General features: G+C 44.5%; 1 protein-coding gene across 1 annotated transcript; it reads right to left on the bottom strand.

The window, feature by feature from the left end:
- Nucleotides 1–1,906: 1,906 nt before the first annotated feature.
- Nucleotides 1,907–19,457, bottom strand: TNFSF15 (TNF superfamily member 15). The gene is made up of 4 exons (XM_038745729.1): nucleotides 19,209–19,457; nucleotides 8,517–8,559; nucleotides 4,533–4,580; nucleotides 1,907–3,135 (listed from the first exon to the last, which is right to left on the bottom strand). The coding sequence occupies exons 1-4, from the start codon at nucleotides 19,455–19,457 to the stop codon at nucleotides 2,681–2,683; spliced, it is 795 nt and encodes a 264-aa protein (XP_038601657.1). The 3' UTR covers nucleotides 1,907–2,680.
- Between the last annotated feature and the right edge of the window lie 343 nt (nucleotides 19,458–19,800).

Genomic DNA, 19,800 nt, shown 5'->3' with positions numbered 1-19,800 from the left:
AACCCAGATACTCCTGAGTCCCTTGCTCTCTTCACTATGCCATGCTGCTTCACCTCCCACACTCCTCTGTCAACCTTTCTCCCCTCAGTCCAGGCCATCCTACAGCAGTCCCCAACTGCTAGGGCCCCGGTCAAGGGGACTGGGCAGAGGGGTGGAGAGGAGTTGGAACACTGAGGGTGACAGGAAGTGGAAGCAGTGGAGGTGGCTTTCCAGCTACCATATTGACCCCTCCCCATGAGTGGTCCACACTAGCCCAGAGCCCTTTATTTGCAAAGAACACCCCAAACTCATTTCCAAGCCAGATACAAATTTACTCTTTTTACAGGAGTGAATGTAGACAGTCCTGAAAAGGGCAGGATGAGCTGACTTGGGGAGGTGCTCAGGAGAAGAAAGGAGACACCTTATTGCATCTTACTGTAGCTGCACTGGTGAAAACATGAGCAGTGTGATCTGTACTAAGGGGACATTGAGAATCAACATTCCCGCTTTCTTCTCTCTTTCTCTCCTTATTGCATCTTACTGTAGCTGCACTGGTGAAAACATGAGCAGTGTGATCTGTACTAAGGGGACATTGAGAATCAACATTCCCGCTTTCTTCTCTCTTTCTCTCCTTCACCTGACTTGCAAGAAAAAAGTCCTATTCTTTCAGTTCTTAGGCAGAGAAAAGCCTCTTCCAAATTTTCCAGTGAGTTCACTCCAGGAACCAAGAGTTATTATCATATCTAGGACATGTGTCTAAGCATTTCATCCCTCTCCTTAGAATCTGAACTCAGTCTTGTCATTGAGTAAAGATTTCCCCTATTTTTCTCAGCTCTGGCCATCAGTCTTGCACTGTTACTCACTCAGAAAGAGGTAGGGGCCAGCAGGGCTATCCAATTTATCACAGAGAGCCTCTTGTAGTGATTTAATCTGCCTAGGAGCTCCAAAATATTGAAAAGGGAATGTGCAAGTCCTGCAAACTTTGGAAGAAATAATGGTAGATTTGCTAGCAACAGCAATTGTGAACAGCTCAGCAGTCTGAGTGAGAGTTGAAACATGGGGTGAAACCTATCGTGATTTATCTATCACCCCCGGCTTCCACATCCCTAGATGGGTTTATTTCTGGGCAGAATGTTCAGGTACTTCTCTCCAATGGGCATATGGAACTAATTACTGATCCCTTTGTTGGGATGTGTGCATTTGTGCTAGGTCAACAACTAGCATGAAACTCCCAGTTTTGAAGGAATTCATTAGAAATGCAACCTCCCTTTCCATTTCCACTGTGGTCCCACAGTGGAAATGAAAAGCCAATCATTCCATGGGGGAAAATCACAATAGATTTAGCAATGCTGTAGGGGATGGAGTCAAATAATGTCTTTTTTATGTTATTTGTTAAATGCTTACTATGTGCCAGACACTGTTCTAAGCATGGGGTAGAAACAGTGTAGTCCATTGAACACAGTCCATGGCCTACATGGGGTTCACAGTCGTAATCACCATTTTACAGATGATGGAACTGAGGCACAGAGAAGTGAAGTGACGTGCCCAAAGTCACATAGCCAGATACATGGTGGACTCCCAGGCCCATGTTCTACCCATTAGGGTCTATTGACTAGGCCACAATGTTCCTCATAATGTCTGTTGGCAGAGAGATTACAGTCGAGATCTAGAGTGGAGGTTGGTTTAGGTGACCAGGTGGTCATTTAGAGTGTAAGATCTAGATGGTAAGCTCCTTGTGGGCAGGAAACATGTCTACCAATTCTGTTTTATTGTATTTTCCCAAGTCTTAGTACAGTGCTCTATACACAGTAACCACTCAATAAATATCATTGATTGATTGTTTATATGGACTGTTAGGATCCCATAAACCTGAATGCACTCCCTTGCCAAGTGTGTTACAACCAATGAGTTTAGTCATCCAGTCTGGCTGCCTGGAGTGGCCCTGGCAGGGTCTTTAGAGTGGCAATTTTAAGCCCCTTGAAAGGTCAGGAGCACTGAACTGCATTTTCAGGGCTGAAAAGGGGAGGGGAGAGGAGTGGGGGAGAGAGTCAATGCTGGCTTTATTTTGAGGCCTTGGGTCCCTAAGTCCTTCCATTGGTGGATGCCTGCATCTCTAGATTTCAAAAGCAAAGGGAGTTTGTAACTACCAAGTGGACAAGGATGAAAGCACAAGTAGAAAAAACCAGAGACACATTTTTAGGGGAAGTCAAAAACCCTCTTCCCTACACATCAGGATATATACTACTCCTTAAATCCACCCTCTGAAGCCAACACCTCAGTTCTCTGCTTCTTCCCTACTAGATTGAAAGCTTCTTGAGGGCATAATCTATTATACTCTCCTAAACTCTCATTTCAGTGCTCTGCCCACAGAAGGTACTCAATAAATACTATTGATAGATTGATTGTTTTGTTCTCCTGAAACTCCCCAAGGCCAGGGGAGAAACTATCTTTCCCATTACTTCTTTTTTTTTTTTTGTATCTTGCTCTGGTTGTTGATGTCACCAGCCAGAGCTCATTTGCAAAACTAGATCCTTGCAAATGATTCTTCTACCTGCACCATCACCTTGAAGGAATTTCCCCAAATAAGTCACTGGTCACCGTCTTATGCAAATAAATAAAACTGGAAACTGGGATTATAGCTGCTGAAGACAGAGAACAGTTGCCACAGGAGTATCAGTTCTTAATGACAGAAACCTGGTGTCTACAGTAAAAAAGCCCCAAAAAAGGTTTTGTCCTCTTTTGTGTAATCCACCAGGGAGATATCACTAACGTTGACCATAAGCTTATCTCCTTCCTGCATGGAAAACACAGCCCCCAGATAAATGGGCTGGAACCAACTACTCCCTATCTCACACACAGACTTGGTGCCTGTCAGGAGCTTCGTGGGCTCTGGGTAGCTGTCGGTTACTTTGGTGATAATCTGGGTTATATAATCGGGTTTGCTGGATCTGTTCAGTTTATTTATTTTACCACATTCTGGTGTGGTGCCTCTGAAGGTCACTTGTGAATAAACAAAATAGTCTCCAGACTCTGGAATCACCAGGAACTTGTTAGTGTAGTTCATCCGATTTTTGATGAAGGCCAAGCCAAGGTCGTGTTCCCAAAGGAGAATCGGGAACTGATCCTTTACGTTGGGAGCAGGATTCTGTTGGACAACTACAAACAGGAACAAATTACTTTTCAGGTATTCAGAGAGGTTCATGTTTGTGCTGCACTTGAAAATCACTGATGGGTAAACAGAGCTTGGAAAGGGCAGTTAGATTCTAATAATAATGATAGTGGTCTTGTTAAGTGCTTACTATGTGCCAAGCACTGTACTAAACTCTGGGGTACATACAAGGTAATCAGGTCTCACATGGGGCTCACAGTCTAAGTAATAGGGAGAACAGGTTTTGAATCCCCATTTTGCAAATGAGGAAACTGATGCACAGGGAAGTTAAGTGACTTGCCCAAGGTTAAACAGCGGTTACATGTTAGAGCTGGGATTAGAACCCAGGTCCTCTGATTCCCAGGCACATGCACTTTCCATTAAGTTTTACTAATTCTAGTGCTTGGGAAAGATTCTGCTGAGGAAATGTGGGTGTTAGGCACAGCCTACCCTGTCTCCTTTTTTGGGGTGGATTGTGTGTGTGGGTCTCTGGGGCCCTTCCTTGGTTTAGGATGTGGAAGGAAATGCAGCCTCTTGTAATGTGCCATTCAAGCATGTCCAAGATTAAATCCATAATTCTGTGGGGCAAGTTCAGCCCAAGGGATGCAAAGCATTGAGCAACTCAGCTCCATGTAGGCAGTCCAACCAGATAATTTAGGCTGCTGAGTAGACTTTCTACATTTCAATAAATACCATTAATTGATTGAAACATGCAATTGGGCTGCCTTGAAGGTGAAACCATAATTATGTGGATTGGGTAGGCATAGCCACCGGTTAAGTCTGCCCAGAACCATTGTTGGGGATCAGTTTTGAATTGGGCATGTCCCTGAGCCAATCAGGATCCTTGTAGGAGGAGGAAGACTCCCCAGGCTAGAGAATCTTGTTGACTTTTGTGAAACAAGATGGAGCTCAGCAAATCTGGACTGCCTGGGATGGAAATGACCATTCAAATCTTTTTTAATATATATATATTTACCTATGTTTATGGTATTTTTCAAGTGCTATCTATGTGCCAGGCATTGTACTAAGTGCTGGGGTAGATACAAGCAAATAAGGTTGGATACAGTCCATGTCTCACATGGGGCTCATGACATTAATCCCCATTTTACAAATGAGGTAACAGGCAGAGAGAAGTTACTTGACTTGACCAAGTTCACACAGCAGATAAGTGGCAGAGCCAGGATAAGAAATCAGATCCCTTTGACTCCCGGGCCTGTGTAGTATCCAGTAGGCATGCTGCTACTCATTTTGTTAGGCTAAGAAATAGGACTGGAGAATCTCCACCATAAAGAAACACAGTTTAAGGTCTTCTCTAAAGGATTGTTTGTTCAGCCTTGTGTTGACAGACTGAACCAGTGGGAGATAAAAATATCTCTACTGAATCGGAGTTCTGTGTTGACTGTACCTGTCAGGTGTGCTCTAGGTTTATTGGCCTTAGCCATGGGAGGTTCATCTGCAATTCAAAATGGAAACAATGGTTACACAGGACATCATTCCACATTCCACATTCCGGAGCAGCAGTACTGGCCATGCAAATACATTGGCTGCAGTGAGGAAAACCCCTGGTGGGAATTTGGTGGACCTGGTGTATGAGTCTTTGTTCAGTCTCATCCCATAGCTGGGTAAGTGGCAGCCCAGCCCAAGGGACAAAGTCTTACAAAGGTTAATCTGGGGGTCCCAACCATCCTGACACAATGAACCAGGGCTATCCTGGAATGGACCCTCCCTCCTCCTCCCTTCCCCTTACCAAATGATAATAATAATGATAACAATAACAATTATAATAGCAAGTGTGGTATTTGTTAAGTGCTTACTATATGCCAAGCACTGTACCAAGTGTTGGATAGATATAAGATGATCAGGTCCCACATGGGACTCACATTCTCATTAGGAAGAGTAAAGGTGTTGATTCTTCATTATACAGATGAGGGAACTGAAGGACAAGCTAGCTCTCTCCCTCCCTTCAAGGCCCTACTGAGCGCTCACCTCCTCCAGGAGGCCTTCCCAGACTGAGCCCCTTCCTTCCTCTCTCCCTCATCCCCCTCTCCATCACCCCCATCTTACTTCCTTCCCTTCCCCACAGCACCTGTATATATGTATATACGTTTGTGCATATTTATTACTCTATTTATTTATTTTACTTGTACATATCTATTCTATTTATTTTATTTTGTTAGTATGCTTGGTTTTGTTCTCTGTCTCCCCCTTTTAGACTGTGAGCCCACTGTTGGGTAGGGACTGTCTCTATATGTTGCCAACTTGTACTTCCCAAGCGCTTAGTACAGTGCTCTGCACACAGTAAGTGCTCAATAAATACGATTGATTGATTGATTGATTGATTGATGTAAAAATTGAATTTCCACTGCTTCCTCCCACTTTTCTGGGACAGCGTGAGTGATAATAATAATAATAATGATAATAATAATAATAATAATAATAATGATGATGATGATGGCATTTGTTAAGTGCTTACTATGTGCAAAGCACTGTTCTAAGCACTGGTACTGTTCTAAGCGCTGATGTTTAGGTTGGGTTGGTAGGAGGGGAAATTAAATGGTTGCCCATCTAAACATGGAAATATGTGTAAATTATCCTTTAAGCACTTGATATTCACCCCAACCTCAGCTCTAATCAATCAGTTATATTTAATGAGTGTTTTCTGTATGCAGAGCATTGTACTAGGTACTTGGAAGAGCACAATGTACATATCATAATGTATTTTAATGTCTGTCTCCCCCTCTAGACTGCCAACTATGTGCATCTAGCTTTACTTCTATTTATTCTGATGACTTGACACCTGTCCACATATTTTGTTTTGTTGTCTGTCTCCCCCTTCTAGACTGTGAGCCTATTGTTGGGTAGGGACTGTCGCTATATATTGCCAACTTGTACTTCCCAAGTGCTTAGTACAGTGCTCTGCACAAAGTAAGCGCTCGATAAATACGATTGAATGAACGAATGAATGACAAAGAAGTTGAGTGACTTGCCCCAGGTCATAGAGCAGACAAGTGACAGAGCCAGAAATAGAACCCAGGTTCTCTGACTCCCAAGCCAGTGCACTTTCAACTATATCACGCTGCTTCCATAATGGGGTTTCTTGCTGTGAAGGGGTGAAGGGACTGACTGAGCCCCAATCTGTTCTCGGCCTTGCCTGGAGCTGGGGGAGCAGGCAGCGGGTCATCCATCAGTAGGGCCATCTGTTCCTGCAGTGAGGCTGCCAGGGTTGTAGAGTGGGGAGGTGGGCAGGGGGCGGGGGCATGGGAATGGCTCCAGGATACATCCCCCTTTTTGGCCAGGGGACCTGGGGTTCCTTCCATCATCCTGAATGGAACTCAGGGTGAACAGGAGCAACATTCTCTGCTGACTCCCACCTTGCTCCTTTGTCCGCAAGTACTGGCCCGATCGGCAGTGATGGCAGTGATTTGAAAATTGTATTTTCTTTAATCCCTGACCCAGGCTCAGCACCCCTTCCTCTACCTCTCCCAGTGCTACTGCTGTCCACCCACTGGGCAGTGTCTGGTTAAAAAGAGTAGGGGCAAGGCCAAGCAAGGGGTGCAGCTGGGATGTGAAATGCCAATGGGGAGGGGCACAAAATGCTACTGGGACTATGAAAATAGGCTCTGTCCTGTCAGCCCAATTGTCGGGGTGTGTTCTGGTCTTGGCAAAAGCTGCATTTCCAACTCCTGTGGAGTGTAGGATTGTGTTCAGGGAGGCAGGCGGACAACCCCACCCTGCATAGCAACAGTGAACCTGAGCCTGGGGTGGTGAACCCCCAAACCTACTATCAGGCATGGCATTCCTCAATTCAGGAATCTGGCTGAATTCAAGGCCCCTTGAAGCAGCTTTCATTTCCCATCAGAGACAGAAGTAGCCTTACTTGACCACTAATAATGGAAGTATTTGTTAATAATTATAATTGTGGTATTTGTTAAACCCATATTAGCTTCCAAGCACTGTACTAAGGACTGGGATAGATACAAAATAGTCAGGTCAGACACTGTCCCTGTCCCATGTGGAGCCTCGCAGTCTAAATAGGAGAATGAACAGGTATTGAATCCTCATTTAAAAGATGAAGAAACTGAAGCCCAGAAAAGTGAAGTGATTTGCCTAAGATCACACACAGCAGGCAAGTGGTAGAGCCGAGATTAGAACCAAGATCCTTTGACTCCCAGGCCTGAGCTCTTTCCACTAGGCTACATTGCTTCACATTGGCAGGTCACTGATGGAGCTCTGTCTGCATTTGTGGTGATCTTAGCCATTAAACTCTCATAATTATATGGGTGATGCTGACCCCACTTCTGCATATTTCTGTACAACACATGAGTGGCTTAATGCAGAGATCATTTTTAAGGGAAGGAAGGAGTCAAGCAGAAAATCCAACCTCTCTGGTATCAAGGTTAGAAGGCTAAAAACAGGCAGGATGTTCTGCAAAGGCCCAGCACTGGGTCACCCTGGTTTGGGTCCTTCTGGAGAGGCTGAAAACTGGTAGTTGGGAACCCAGAGCCTGGCACCTCCAGGGCTGCCATCTACACCACATGATAGGCCTTATCTCCCCCTTCCTCCCACTCCGAGTTTGGTGTGAAATTTGGTGTCATGTCCTATGCACCCGAGCTGGTCAGCGGCAGCTGTTCCAGTGTCCCAGAGAGATTGATTACACTGTTGCTGAAGCAGGTAATTGCTGTTTGAAAAACCCCACTCCCATGGGATTGAGTTCGACGATCTAACACCCCTGGGAACTAACTTGGCTCCTTGATCTGCTAACTTCCATCGGGCATCTGATCTCCTTTGGGACATGGGTTGACCTGGCAATGCTGAGCATAGGATCCAGTCCCAGACTCTGCAGACTAACTCCTGCTGGGAAGTAGAATAGCTGTTCAGACTCTATTCTTTCAGACTCCAAAATTGTGAACTCCTCATCCCTTAGAACCAATCTCAGCCCACAAGAAATGTATCCACCAAACTTTCTTGGAGTTTTCTGCGTTAGGGCTTGAGTGGCGTAGTGGAACGAGCACAGGAGTGGGGATCAGAAAACCTGGGTGTGAGTTCCACCTCTGCCCTTGGAAGGCTGTGTGAAGGCTGTGTGACCTTGGAAAAGTCACTTACCCCCTCTGGACCTCAGTTACCTCATCAATTAAATGGAGATAAGGTAGATTGCGAGCCCCACAAAGGACAGAGACTATATCATATCTCATAACTGTTTCTACCCTAATGCTTAGCACATAGAAAGCACTTAATAAATGCCATAATAATGATTACAAATAATGAGTTTTATTATGAGAGTGATACCCTGCCCTGCACTCCTGCTCAACCAGGATGAACCATAGGACTAAAAAGATTCAACACCTTGAAAAAACAAATAGAACAAAGAAAGAATGCTGATCACACTTACAAGCTCGTTGATGGGAGATTTCTGATTCTTTTCCCAGTGGGGCCTGCAGAAAAAATAGAAGTGGCTTGTATTATCCATAATCATCCCCCCTAAATATGCTGGATTGCAAAAGATGAAGCAGATTGTCCTGGGTCTGGGAGTCAGAGGATTTGGTTTCTAATCCTAGCTCTGCCGAATGCTTGCTGTGTGACCTTGTGACCTTGTCTGTATCTCAGTTCTTCTGTTCTCCTGTTCTCCATGCTACTTAGACTGTGAGCCCCATGAGCTCAGGGACTGTGTCCAACCTAATTCACTGTATCTGTCCCAGCGCTTGGAACAGAGTTTGATACATAGAAAGGGCTCAACAAATACCATAAAAAGAAAAAAAAAACTGGTACCTGATGGAGGCAAATGAAGAGGAGTGAAGCAGGAGCCAAAATAGCTTTCTTTCTATTTTCTCCCTCTTATCTTGGCTCACCTGTTCTTCAAAATGGAACTCTCCTATTTGGCTCTCCTCTATTTTGAATATTTATGTATTTTACATTTTCACATTAAGCATGTATTCTGTGTGTGTATGTATTTATGTACATATATGTACACACATACTTATTTATCCATCCTTCCATATACATGCTGTTCCCAACTGTGACTCTATCCATTCTCTTGTTTCCATTATTTGTAAATTGTTTCTACTTGTCTTCTTCCAGGTTAGAATGTAATCTCTTTGGGGACAGGCACATGCTTTTTAGTTCTACTGTTCTCTCCCTAGCACTTAATACAGTGCTTAGCAGACAGTAGGTACTCATTAAACACCATTGATTTGATTGGACACTAGAATGTCAAATTGCCTTAAGCTTTAATGAGCATCTCATGTCTCTGAGAGTTATGGCTCATCCCTCCAATGGAGTCAATGTGTCTTAGGGTGTGGAGGATTAGGGGCTTCGATAAACAGGGTTGGTTTCTTATTTTGATGAGCAGGTAGGTGTGGCCTCCTGAGCTTTAGCTGCAAGTTTGGCATCAGGCCAGTGCTGTCTTCATTTTAAACAAGATTCAGGTCCAATTTTTGGTTTACGGGTAAAGGAAAATCCCATTTATATTACATATGGGTCTGTGACTTCTGAAAACTGGCTCCAGCTCCCCTAAAAAGCAGCTCCGATTTTCCCCAAACTCATTTTTCATTAATCAGGTGGTTCCTGCAGTGATCTACACCAGCAGTAGCTGCATTTGGCAGGGTCTGAGAAAGGCAGGGAATTAGTTCTGGTCAAGAACCTATGAGCCAGTGCAAAAAATGGATCTGGTTCCCATTGCAGTTATCCAAATAAACCAGGCTTGGCTAGCAAGGTGATGAAGAGGTGTGCAATAATTGGGAGAAGTTGGAACCATTAAGACAGTCCATTTGGATAACTTAGACCCAAGAGGAGCTGGCCTGTGGGGCTGAAACCCTGAGATGCTGCCCTTTAGTCATTCCCTTCATTTCCATGTTTCTGCAACTACCTGTTCCTCTGGGTACCCAATTCACTAAGCTACAACTTGCTGAGGCTTGCTAAGCTTCTGAATGGCTTTTGTAGAGTGTATTCACCAGTTATGAGTTATCCTCTTCTGATTGGTTGCCCCGTCATGGTACCTTCATGATATCATTCTTTCTCCTCGTGGATCCTCTCTTGCCTGCTTTCACCTCCTCCTCCCTCTCAATGTACTCCCATCTCTAATTTCCTATTAAGCAACAGCTAAAATGAAAGCAAAAACTGCCAAAATTTGGTCAAACATGAAAGTCCTCATCTTTAAATGGGTCTCTGCCTGCTACTTTGAGAAGATATTAGAATATAAGCTCCTTGAAGGCATGGAGTTTAATTATACACAGTTTCCAGAATAGTAGAGAAGCAGTGTAATTTACTTGAAAGAGCATGGGCCTAGGAGTAGGAAGACCTGGGTTCTAATCCTGGCTCTGCCACTTGTCAGCTATGTTACTTTGGGCAAGTCACTTAATTTCTTGGTGCTTCACTTCCCTCACCTGTAAAATGAGGATAAGATACCTATTCCCCCTCCTAATTGGACTGTGAGTCCTTTGTGAGACCTGATTTTCTTGTATCTATCCCAGCACTTAGTACAGTACTTGACACATAATAAGTCCTTAACAAATGCCATTGTTATTATTTTTTTTATTATTTAAAATCAAGTAGAACACCAAAAAACAGCATGGCCTAGTGGAAAGATCATGAACCTGGGAGTCAGAGTACCTGGGGTCTAATCCCAGCTCTGCTGATTGCTTGTTGTTTGACCTTGGGCAAGTCATTTAGCTTCTCTGTGTCTCAGTTACCTCATCTGTAAAATGAGGATAAAATCTTCCTCCCTCCAACTTAGACTGTGAGCCCATGAGGGACAGGAACTGTGTCCATCCTTATAAACTTGTATCTATCTCTGAGCTTAGAACAATGTTTGACAAAAAGTAAGTGCTTAACAAACACCATAAAAACAAGACAAAACAAAATTAGCAAAAAACCCAGCATGCCATACCCTGACATTTTTCCAGCATTTTCTCTGAAAATCTTTTAACTGAGTTTACATTAACGGTCCAATCAACCTTCAACCAGACAGTATATAATTACTCTCTGGTGCACTCTCATAAATAAGAAAATGTGTTTGCTAATTGAAGACATAATCAATCACTACAATACATTTACTAGAACATTAATTCATTACGCCCTATAAAATGCTCCCAGAAGATGCTTAATAAAACCCTGCATCCATATTTGCCCTGGAAGAAAGCCAGGGTTTCAGAGCCTCTAACAAGACTGCAACTTCTCAGCTTGTTACAATAAACTGCCACTGACCTGTTGGGTCACAACAGTGATGTTGCATAACTTCTTCCACACACCAGGAATTTAGTAAGGCTCTTGAGTTAGCCGATTGGGCTTGGACTCTTGCTCTCTGAATGCAAATATGTGAGACCTTAATCTCATCTCTTGTCAGTGTCTTTAAAAAGTGTGGTATTTGTTAAGGGATAACTGTATGCTTAGCACTATACCAAGCCCTGGGGTAGAAACAAGATGATTGGATCCCTGTTCCGCAGGGGGCTCTTAGTCTAATTAGGAGGGAGAACAGGTACTGAATCCCCATTTTACAGATGAGGTAACTGAAGCACAGAGAAGGGAAGTGACTTGCCCAAGATCATACAGCAGGCCCGTGGAAAAACTGGGAATGGAATCCAGTTCCTCTGAATCCTAGGCCCATCCTTTTTCCACTAGGCCCTGCTGCTCTTTTTGAGTTTAGTTTCATTCATTTCATTCATTAGAAATCCAGTTGGGTTTGATGTATTTGCTCCTCCTTTATAGTCCTTTGCTTATCCTCTGTAGGTGTAGAAGTTTCCTTTGGTTTCTTTTGAATCTATTACCTTTACCCCACCTTTCTAGTAGCCAGGGAATTAGGGCACCTGGGTTTTCATCCCAGATCTGCCACCTGCTTATAGTGTGACTTGGACAAGTCATTCAACTTCTTTGGCCCTAAGTTTTCTCACCTGTAATATGAGGATAATATTCCCTACTCTCCCTTCCCATTAGACTATGAGCCCCATGTAGGAAGCAGGTATGGACACCCTAGTAGGAACCACCTCTAGGTAGTCAAAAGGAAGTAGATGGATAGAAGTTACTGAGGATTCTTGGGTCTGCTTAATAGCCATTTAGAACTGGTGGTCCAGAGTGATCTAACTCGCCCTTCCAACTTCTTCAAGCAACAACAAAGTTTTCCTTTTGTTTAGATGATATGAGTTGGCTATTCCAACACCTGACTCTTTGTACCTTGGTCCTGGCTTCACAGTGGCTGGGGAATACATATCATCAATCTAGCAATGGTATTTATTGAACATTTACTTCATGCAGTATTAAGCAATCAATCAAGCAATCAATCATATTTTTTATGGTTCAGTGCTTATTATGGGCCAGCACTGTACTAAGCACTGAAGTGGATACAAGATAATCAAATTGGACACAGTCCCAAGGGTTCATGTTCTAAGTCAGAGGTCACATTTTAAGTTTTGAGCATTGGATGGTGCAACATTCCAGAAGGAAAGTTGAAAATTCTCTGTATGGTCTCAGTTTATCTCAAGCAAATAAGATGTCTCTCTCGCTGTCTCTGTCTCTATGTCTCTCAATCTTTCTCTTTTCCTTTGTCTCCATCTTGTTCCGTGTCCTTTTTTAGTCTCTCATTCTCTTTGATTATATCTCTCTCTTCCTTTCCTGCTGTTTTTTCTCTCTCAATATCAATAGCAGGAAAAGCCTGATTATTATTCAATCAATCAATCAATCACATTCACTGGGAGTTTACTATGTGCAAAACACTGAGTTGAACACTTGGAAGAGTACAATAGAAGAGAGTGGGTAGACATATTCCCTACCTACTAAGGAGCTTTCAGTCTAGAGGGGGAGACAGACATTATTAAAAAAAAATTACAGATTTGTTCAGGCAGGCAGAAACTCCTTACCCTGGGCTTCAAGGCTCTCCATCACCTCGCCCCCTCCTACCTCACCTCCCTTCTCTCCTTCTACAGCCCACCCAGCACCCTCCGCTCCTCTGCCGCTAATCTCCTCACCGTACCTCGTTCTCGCCTGTCCCGTCATCGACCCCCGGCTCACATCATCCCTCGGGCCTGGAATGCCCTCCCTCTGCCCATCCGCCAAACTAGCTCTCTTCCTCCCTTCAAGGCCCTACTGAGAGCTCACCTCCTCCAGGAGGCCTTCCCAGACTGAGCCCCTTCCTTCCTCTCCCCCGCGTCCCCCTCTCCATCCCACCCCATCTTACCTCCTTCCCTTCCCCACAGCACCTGTATATATGTATATATGTTTGTACATATTTATTACTCTATTTATTTATTTATTTTACTTGTACATATCTATTCTATTTATTTTATTTTGTTAGTATGTTTGGTTTTGTTCTCTTTCTCCCCCTTTTAGACTGTGAGCCCACTGTTGGGTAGGGACTGTCTCTATATGTTGCCAACTTGTACTTCCCAAGCACTTAGTACAGTGCTCTGCACACAGTAAGTGCTCAATAAATACGATTGATTGATTAATTGATTGATTCATAAGTGCTGTGGAGTTGAAGGTGGGGTGAATGAAGGGTGTAAATCCAAATGCAAGGGCAACACAGAAGTGAGTGGGAGAAAATGATACCAGGGCTTAGTCCTAGAAGGTCTCTTGGAGGAGATTTGCCTTTACTAAGCTTTGAAAAGGGAGGGCATTCCAGGCCAGAGGTGGGATATGGGCAAGGGATTGTCAGCAAGACAGATGAGGGTGATTTTTTTTAATAGGTTGGCTTTAGAGAAGTGAAGTGTTTGATCTGCAGAGCATGGGCTTGGTAGTCAGAGGTCATGAGTTCAAATCCCAGCTCCACCAATTGTCAGCTGTGTGACTTTGGGCAAGTCACTTAACTTCTCTGTGCCTCAGTTCCCTCATCTGTAAAATGGGGATTAAGACTGTGAGCCCCACGTGGGACAACCTGATCACCTTGTATCCTCCCCAGTGCTTAGAACAGTGCTTTGAACATAGTAAGTGCTTAACAAATGCCATTATTATTAGTAGTAGTAGTAGTAGTAGGAAATCAGGGAGGTAAGGTAGGAGGGAACAAGGTGATTAAGTGCTTGAAAGCCAAAGGTAAGAAGTTTCTGTATGATATAGAGGTGGATGGACAATCACTAGAGGTTCTTGAAGAGTGAGGAAACATGGATTGAATGGTTTGGTAGAAAAATGATCTGGATAACAGGTTGAAGTATGGACTGAAGAGGGGAGAGACAGGAGGCAGGAGGGTCAGCATGGAGGCTGATGCACTACTAAAAACAGGATAGGATAAGTGCTTGGATAAACATGGTAGAAGTTTGGAAGGAGAGGAAAGAGTGAATTTTAGTGATTTTTGAAGGTTGAACCAATAGTATTTGGTGACATATTGAATGAATTGAGAGATATGAGTAGAGGATAATGCCAACGTTATGGGCTTTTGAAACAGGAGGGATGATGGTGCTGCCTGCAGTGATGGGAAAGTCAGTGGGAGGGCAGGATATGGGTGGGAAGATGAAAAGTTCTGTTTTGGACATTTTAATTTTGAAATATTGGTGAGATATCCAAGTAGAGATTTACCAAAGACAGAAAGGAGTGTGAGACTGCAGAGAGGGAGAGTGATCAGAGTTTGAGATATAGATTTGGGGATCATCTGCATAGAGATGGTAGTTAAAGCCATGGGAGCAAATGAGTTCTCCAAATGAGTGAGTGTAGTCTATATGCACTTGGAACTGTGGCCTTTCAACATTTGATATTTGCCTCAAATACAATTCCCAGGAATCATGTACATATCCTTAAATTATACATTATAAATTATTCTTTTATTCATATTAATGTTTGTCTCCCTCTCTAGACTCTAACCTCATTACGGACAGGGAACAAATCTGCTAATTCTACTATAATGCATTCTCCCAAGCTTTTAGTACAGTTCTCTGCACATAATAAGCTCTCGGTAAGTACTATTAATTGAGTGAATGTTTGAGAATAGAAGGGGACCCAGAGCTGAGCCTTGTGTGACTCCTACCCACAGACAAAGGAGAAGCACACAAAAGAATGAGAATGAGCAGCAAGAGAAATAGGAACCAGGAGAGGACACTGTCAGTGAAGCAATATTTCCAGGAGAAGGGGGTGATCCACAATGTTGAAGGCAATTGGAAGGTCAAGGAGGATTAGGATGGAGTAGAGACTGTGGGATATGACATGCAGGAGATAAATGAAGTTCCAACTCCTAACTCCCCCACTTGTCTGCTATCTGACCTTGGACAAGTCACTTAACATCCCTGTGTCTCAGTTACCTCATCTATGAAATGGGGATTAAGACTGTGAGCCTCATGTTGGAAATGGACTGTGTCCAACCAGATCTCCCCCAGTGCTTAGTATAGTGCCTGGCACATAATAAGTGCTTATAAAATACCAAAAAGCAGGAATAAATATAGCATGTTCTGTCAGTCCCACTATCAAGGCTAAATGCACAAATTTGAGCAGGAAATCATTGGTGATCTTTAAGAGAGCAGTTTTGGAGGCGTGAAGGGGGCGGAAGCCAGATAGGAGGGGTCAAGGATAGAACTGGAGAAGAGGAAGTGGAGACAGCAGGTAGAGACAACTTTTTTAAGGCATTTGGAAAGGAATGGTAGGAGGGAGATGGAGCATTAACTGGGGTCATAGAGTCAAAGGAGGTTTTTTTTAGAATATCCACAACATAAGCATGTTTGAAAGCAATGGGGAAGAAGCCATTGGAGAGTGAACAGTTGAAGACAGTGGTCAGGGAAGAAGAGGAGAGGGAGAAAGCACTTTGATAACATGCAAAGGGATGGGGTCAGAAGCACAGATGGAGGGAGTGGATTTTGAGAGAAGGCAGGCAATCTCCTCTAGAGATACTGCTGGTAAATATGGTAGCACTGAAGAAGGGGCAGGGGGAGGGAGGGACTGGAGAGGAGCACTGAGATTTTAGGTACTTTATCCCCATTCAACAGATGATGTAACTGAGGCGTGAGAAGTTAAATAACTTGCCCAAGATCGCACAGCAGGCAAATAGCAGAACTGGAACCAGAACCCATGTCATCTAACTCCCAGTTCTGAGCTTTTTCCACTGGGCCACTGGAGCAAAGTCCAAACTGGCTCAAAACCTGTAGCTCTGCTTGTGAAACCCTTTCCTGGAAACTGACTTTTTCAAATAAGGTTTCACTGTTCTCCAATGGGGAGGGCTGAAACTTGGGCCTGTGGTTGGAGAACCCAGGCCATTCTAAGAAAAGCCAGGCCCTGGGAGAAAGAGGCAGTAGGTGGAAAGGGGAGGGTCCTGTTCAAGCACATTTTGAAGAAATCCATTGGTAGAGGTGGGGTCAACAGTGAGGAAGTCAGACCACTCAGCCAACAGGATGTAGGGGTCCCCATCAACCCTTGGCATGGATCCAGAGGACAAGCTGGACAAGGGAAGAATTATCACCGGTGTCCGAATTACCACCTGGTCCCTCAGCCAATAGGAGGAGACCTGCTTGAGGAGGGGCATCAAAGTGTGGAGGCATAGCCCCCAGCTCTTAGTTCTGGGTTTAAATCCTCAGTAGGGGATTCAAGTGGGTAGGGTACTAAAGAGGTACTAGGGTGGTACTTGGTGACAGCATCATCCCCTCCCCAACCGCCAACCCCTTGGGTTCAGGACCTTGAGGGAGAATGGATTGGTGCCATGTTTTGGAGTGGGTGTATGTTGGGAGGTTGGTGCCAACCAGCTGAGGAACACAGGATTAATGGGTCAGTTGGGAAGAGTACCCTCTGCTGCCATCTGGGGAAAGTGCCAAATCCTTTTGTAGATTGTAGCTTCCTTGTGGACAGGGATCATGCCTACCAACTCTATTATAATGTTCTCTGCTAAGAGTTTAGTACTGTGTTCTGCACACAGTATGCTCTCAGTGAATACAACCGATTGATTGATTGATTCTTGGCCCACCTAGCTGAAGCTGTAGGGAGAGAAACAAGGGTATACAGAGGAAATCCCAGAGTCAAGCTCACATTTTCCTCTCTGCCAGGCCAAATTAGGACTCTCTGATTCAAATGCCCTGCTCTTTCCCGCTATCCTTTCTCTTTTCCCTCCCTCTTTCCCTGAAGCCCACACTTCCACATGCTGCCCACACTTCCCTCCCTGACACAGCTGGGTGTGTAGATCTGTAGACACAGTAGAAGGAAGAGATGAGATAGAGGGATGGGAGAACTTGTAGCAGAGAGGCCCCACTGTAGCTGTGGCGCTCTCCCTTTCTGGAGACTGGGGTGCCTGGGGCCCCTTTTCCAAGATATTAAAGCTACGTGGGGTTTGAATGCTGAAACCTCTGCCTAATGGCTGTGAGGATGGCCCAGATCCATGGGCCAATTCCTCAATCTCCTGCACCTCTGTATCACCTGCATTGGAGTGCTTGAAAGAACAGGTGGCTAGAACTCTAAAACTATTGCTGAAGCAGCCAGATAGAGATCAAGATGGATGTAGCTAGTGTTGTGGGTACTTCAGAAGGGATGGGGAGACCAATTCCTCTATTCATCCTTTTATTACTTCCCCCTTTATCTTTCTGAAACCTAGTATATGAACTGTACAAGCTACAATAAATAGCATTCATACCACAACACACCCAATCAGGAAATCATTAAGTCAGGCTTCCTAGGGGAGTCTTACCTCACCTGCATTGCATAGTGAACAGTGACTCATGGAAGGCTAAAATGCGGGTGTGCACTTCAGCTGTAAGCATTGTGGTTCCTAGGTTTCCATTTTTAGCTTTATGCTATTCATGCCCCAGATTTTTCTGTGTTTTTCTGTCAACCGACAGATTTCCAACTGTCAATTGCAATCAATTTCCTCGAGCTTGCTGATTGGGATGCTAAATGTAAGGGATTAAAATGATCTAAAGTCCATTACTTCATTGGAAGGCTATGTCAACCTCCACACAGAACAGGCCAGTCTGAAGTAAGGCCCTTTAATGCTCTTGTACAACTCAGGGGTTAGAGCACAACCTGCCAACTTGGGGAACCTACGAACAACCTCCTGAGTAGCATTTATCCATGACAACAAGGGACTGCTTTTGGGGGAGCACAATGTGGCCAGGACTGTGGTGCTGCATTGGCCTTTCCATTCCCCCTGCCCCCCCCCACCCCCGCCACACACACACACACACACATACACTCTCTCTCTCTCTCTCTCTCTCTCTCTCTCTCTCTCTCTCTTTTAGAGGTTAATTTCACCATCAGTGGGGTCTTACTCATGGTAAGAGAATATCTTGATAATTTCATTTCTTGTCAGGAATTTAACCAGCAGTATACCAAGAGCCCAAAGAAGCCTCAGCTTTAAAGATGACATAGGGAGGAACTGTTTCTCTCTTGGAGGTATTTTTTGATGGTCCCAAACTTGACTCTCACTGTTTTGATCCTCTGCTTTCTTGAGTGATGAGTTTTGTTTCTGGAGACCTAAGGAGAGTCTCTAGCCAGACTCTCAGGACAACTGCCTAGTTACCAAAATGAGCTGTTCTATAAAACAATCCATCATTCTGTGATATTTTCTGAGCACTTACTGCATGCAGAACAATATACTAAGTGCTTGGGGGAGTACAATACAGCCGAGTTGGTAGACACATTCCCTGCCCACAAAGAGCTTCCCATAACCTGTCAGGTACCCAGTTGGGACTTCAGGCTTTCCCCAGAATCCTCAGAGTCAGACAGAGAAAAAGCATGGATAAAACATGAGCCTGAGAGTCAGAGGACCTGAGTTCTAATTCTAACTCTCCCACTTGTCTGCTATGTGACCTTGGACAAGTCACTTAACTTCTCTGTGCCTCAGTTACCTCATCTATGAAATGGGGATTAAGAATGTGAACCCCATGTGTAAAATGGACTGTGTCCAACCTGATTAACGTGTATCTCCCCCAGTGCTTAGTACGTTGCCCAGCACATAAAAAGTGCTTAAAAATACCAAAAAACAGGAATAAATATAGTGTGGACCATCAGCCCCACTATCAAGGCTTAATGCACAAATCTGAGCAGGACAGGTCACTACTTAGGATTCTTAGAGCGTTTTTCCCTCAGGAGTGCTCTAGTACTATTTCCTTTCACCTTTTCCCAAAGCTAGGAGCTCCCCTTTTCCAAGCTGCGGCCAGGAACCCAGATGTCAGGTTCTGGTCCCGAGCATTTAGCTTACCTGACCCAGGCAGGCTTCCTGTGTGGTCTTGAGATGTCCAATAAACAGATAGGTGGTCAGCATGGCAAGAACCCCCACGCAGAAGAGGCAGAAGGCCATAGCCCAGTGGATTTTCTTGAGGTCTCTCTTGGACCTCATCCTAGCTCTTTGATTGGACCAGTGAGTTCCTTCTGCCTGAAGCATTTCCAGCACGACTGCTCGACCTCGACCAGGAGTCATCCCTCTGGATGCCTCTGTCTTCCCCGGCATCTGGCTGATCACTGGGAGCTCAGCTGGCTTCTGTCCTTCAGAAAGACCCCCCCATTAAATAAGACCAACTTCTGAATGTGGGTCAATTCCTCTCCCTCCTACTCCTCCCTCTTTTCCCCTCCTCCTCCTTCTTTTTCCCTCCTCCTGGTCCATGACGGTAGCTCCCCACCCTCCCAGGGAATGCCCCGCCTACAACAGAAACTGTGCTTGGTTTAGAAAAGAGAAAAAGGCTTTTCCAAGCATATTTGTGTGTGTGAGGCTTGCTACGTCTTCCTTAGTTTACAGAGGGAAGTTAGGAAAGTCCCCGGGGGAGGGGAAAGGATTCATGAAACCGGAGTGCTGG

This window comes from Tachyglossus aculeatus, chromosome 4 (assembly GCF_015852505.1).
Source record: "Tachyglossus aculeatus isolate mTacAcu1 chromosome 4, mTacAcu1.pri, whole genome shotgun sequence".
Taxonomy (NCBI): domain Eukaryota; kingdom Metazoa; phylum Chordata; class Mammalia; order Monotremata; family Tachyglossidae; genus Tachyglossus; species Tachyglossus aculeatus.
This window is presented reverse-complemented; position numbering and strand designations above follow the sequence as displayed.

Bases quoted from the DNA above. Each gene is read 5' to 3' on its own strand.
- TNFSF15 (XM_038745729.1), bottom strand. From the start codon at position 19,457: ATGCCGGGGAAGACAGAGGCATCCAGAGGGATGACTCCTGGTCGAGGT. The intron at 8,560-19,208 runs GTAAGCTAAATG...TTTTTTCTGCAG, and splicing joins AGGAAGCCTGCCTGGGTCAG to GCCCCACTGGGAAAAGAATC. The intron at 4,581-8,516 runs GTAAGTGTGATC...TTTGAATTGCAG, and splicing joins AATCTCCCATCAACGAGCTT to ATGAACCTCCCATGGCTAAG.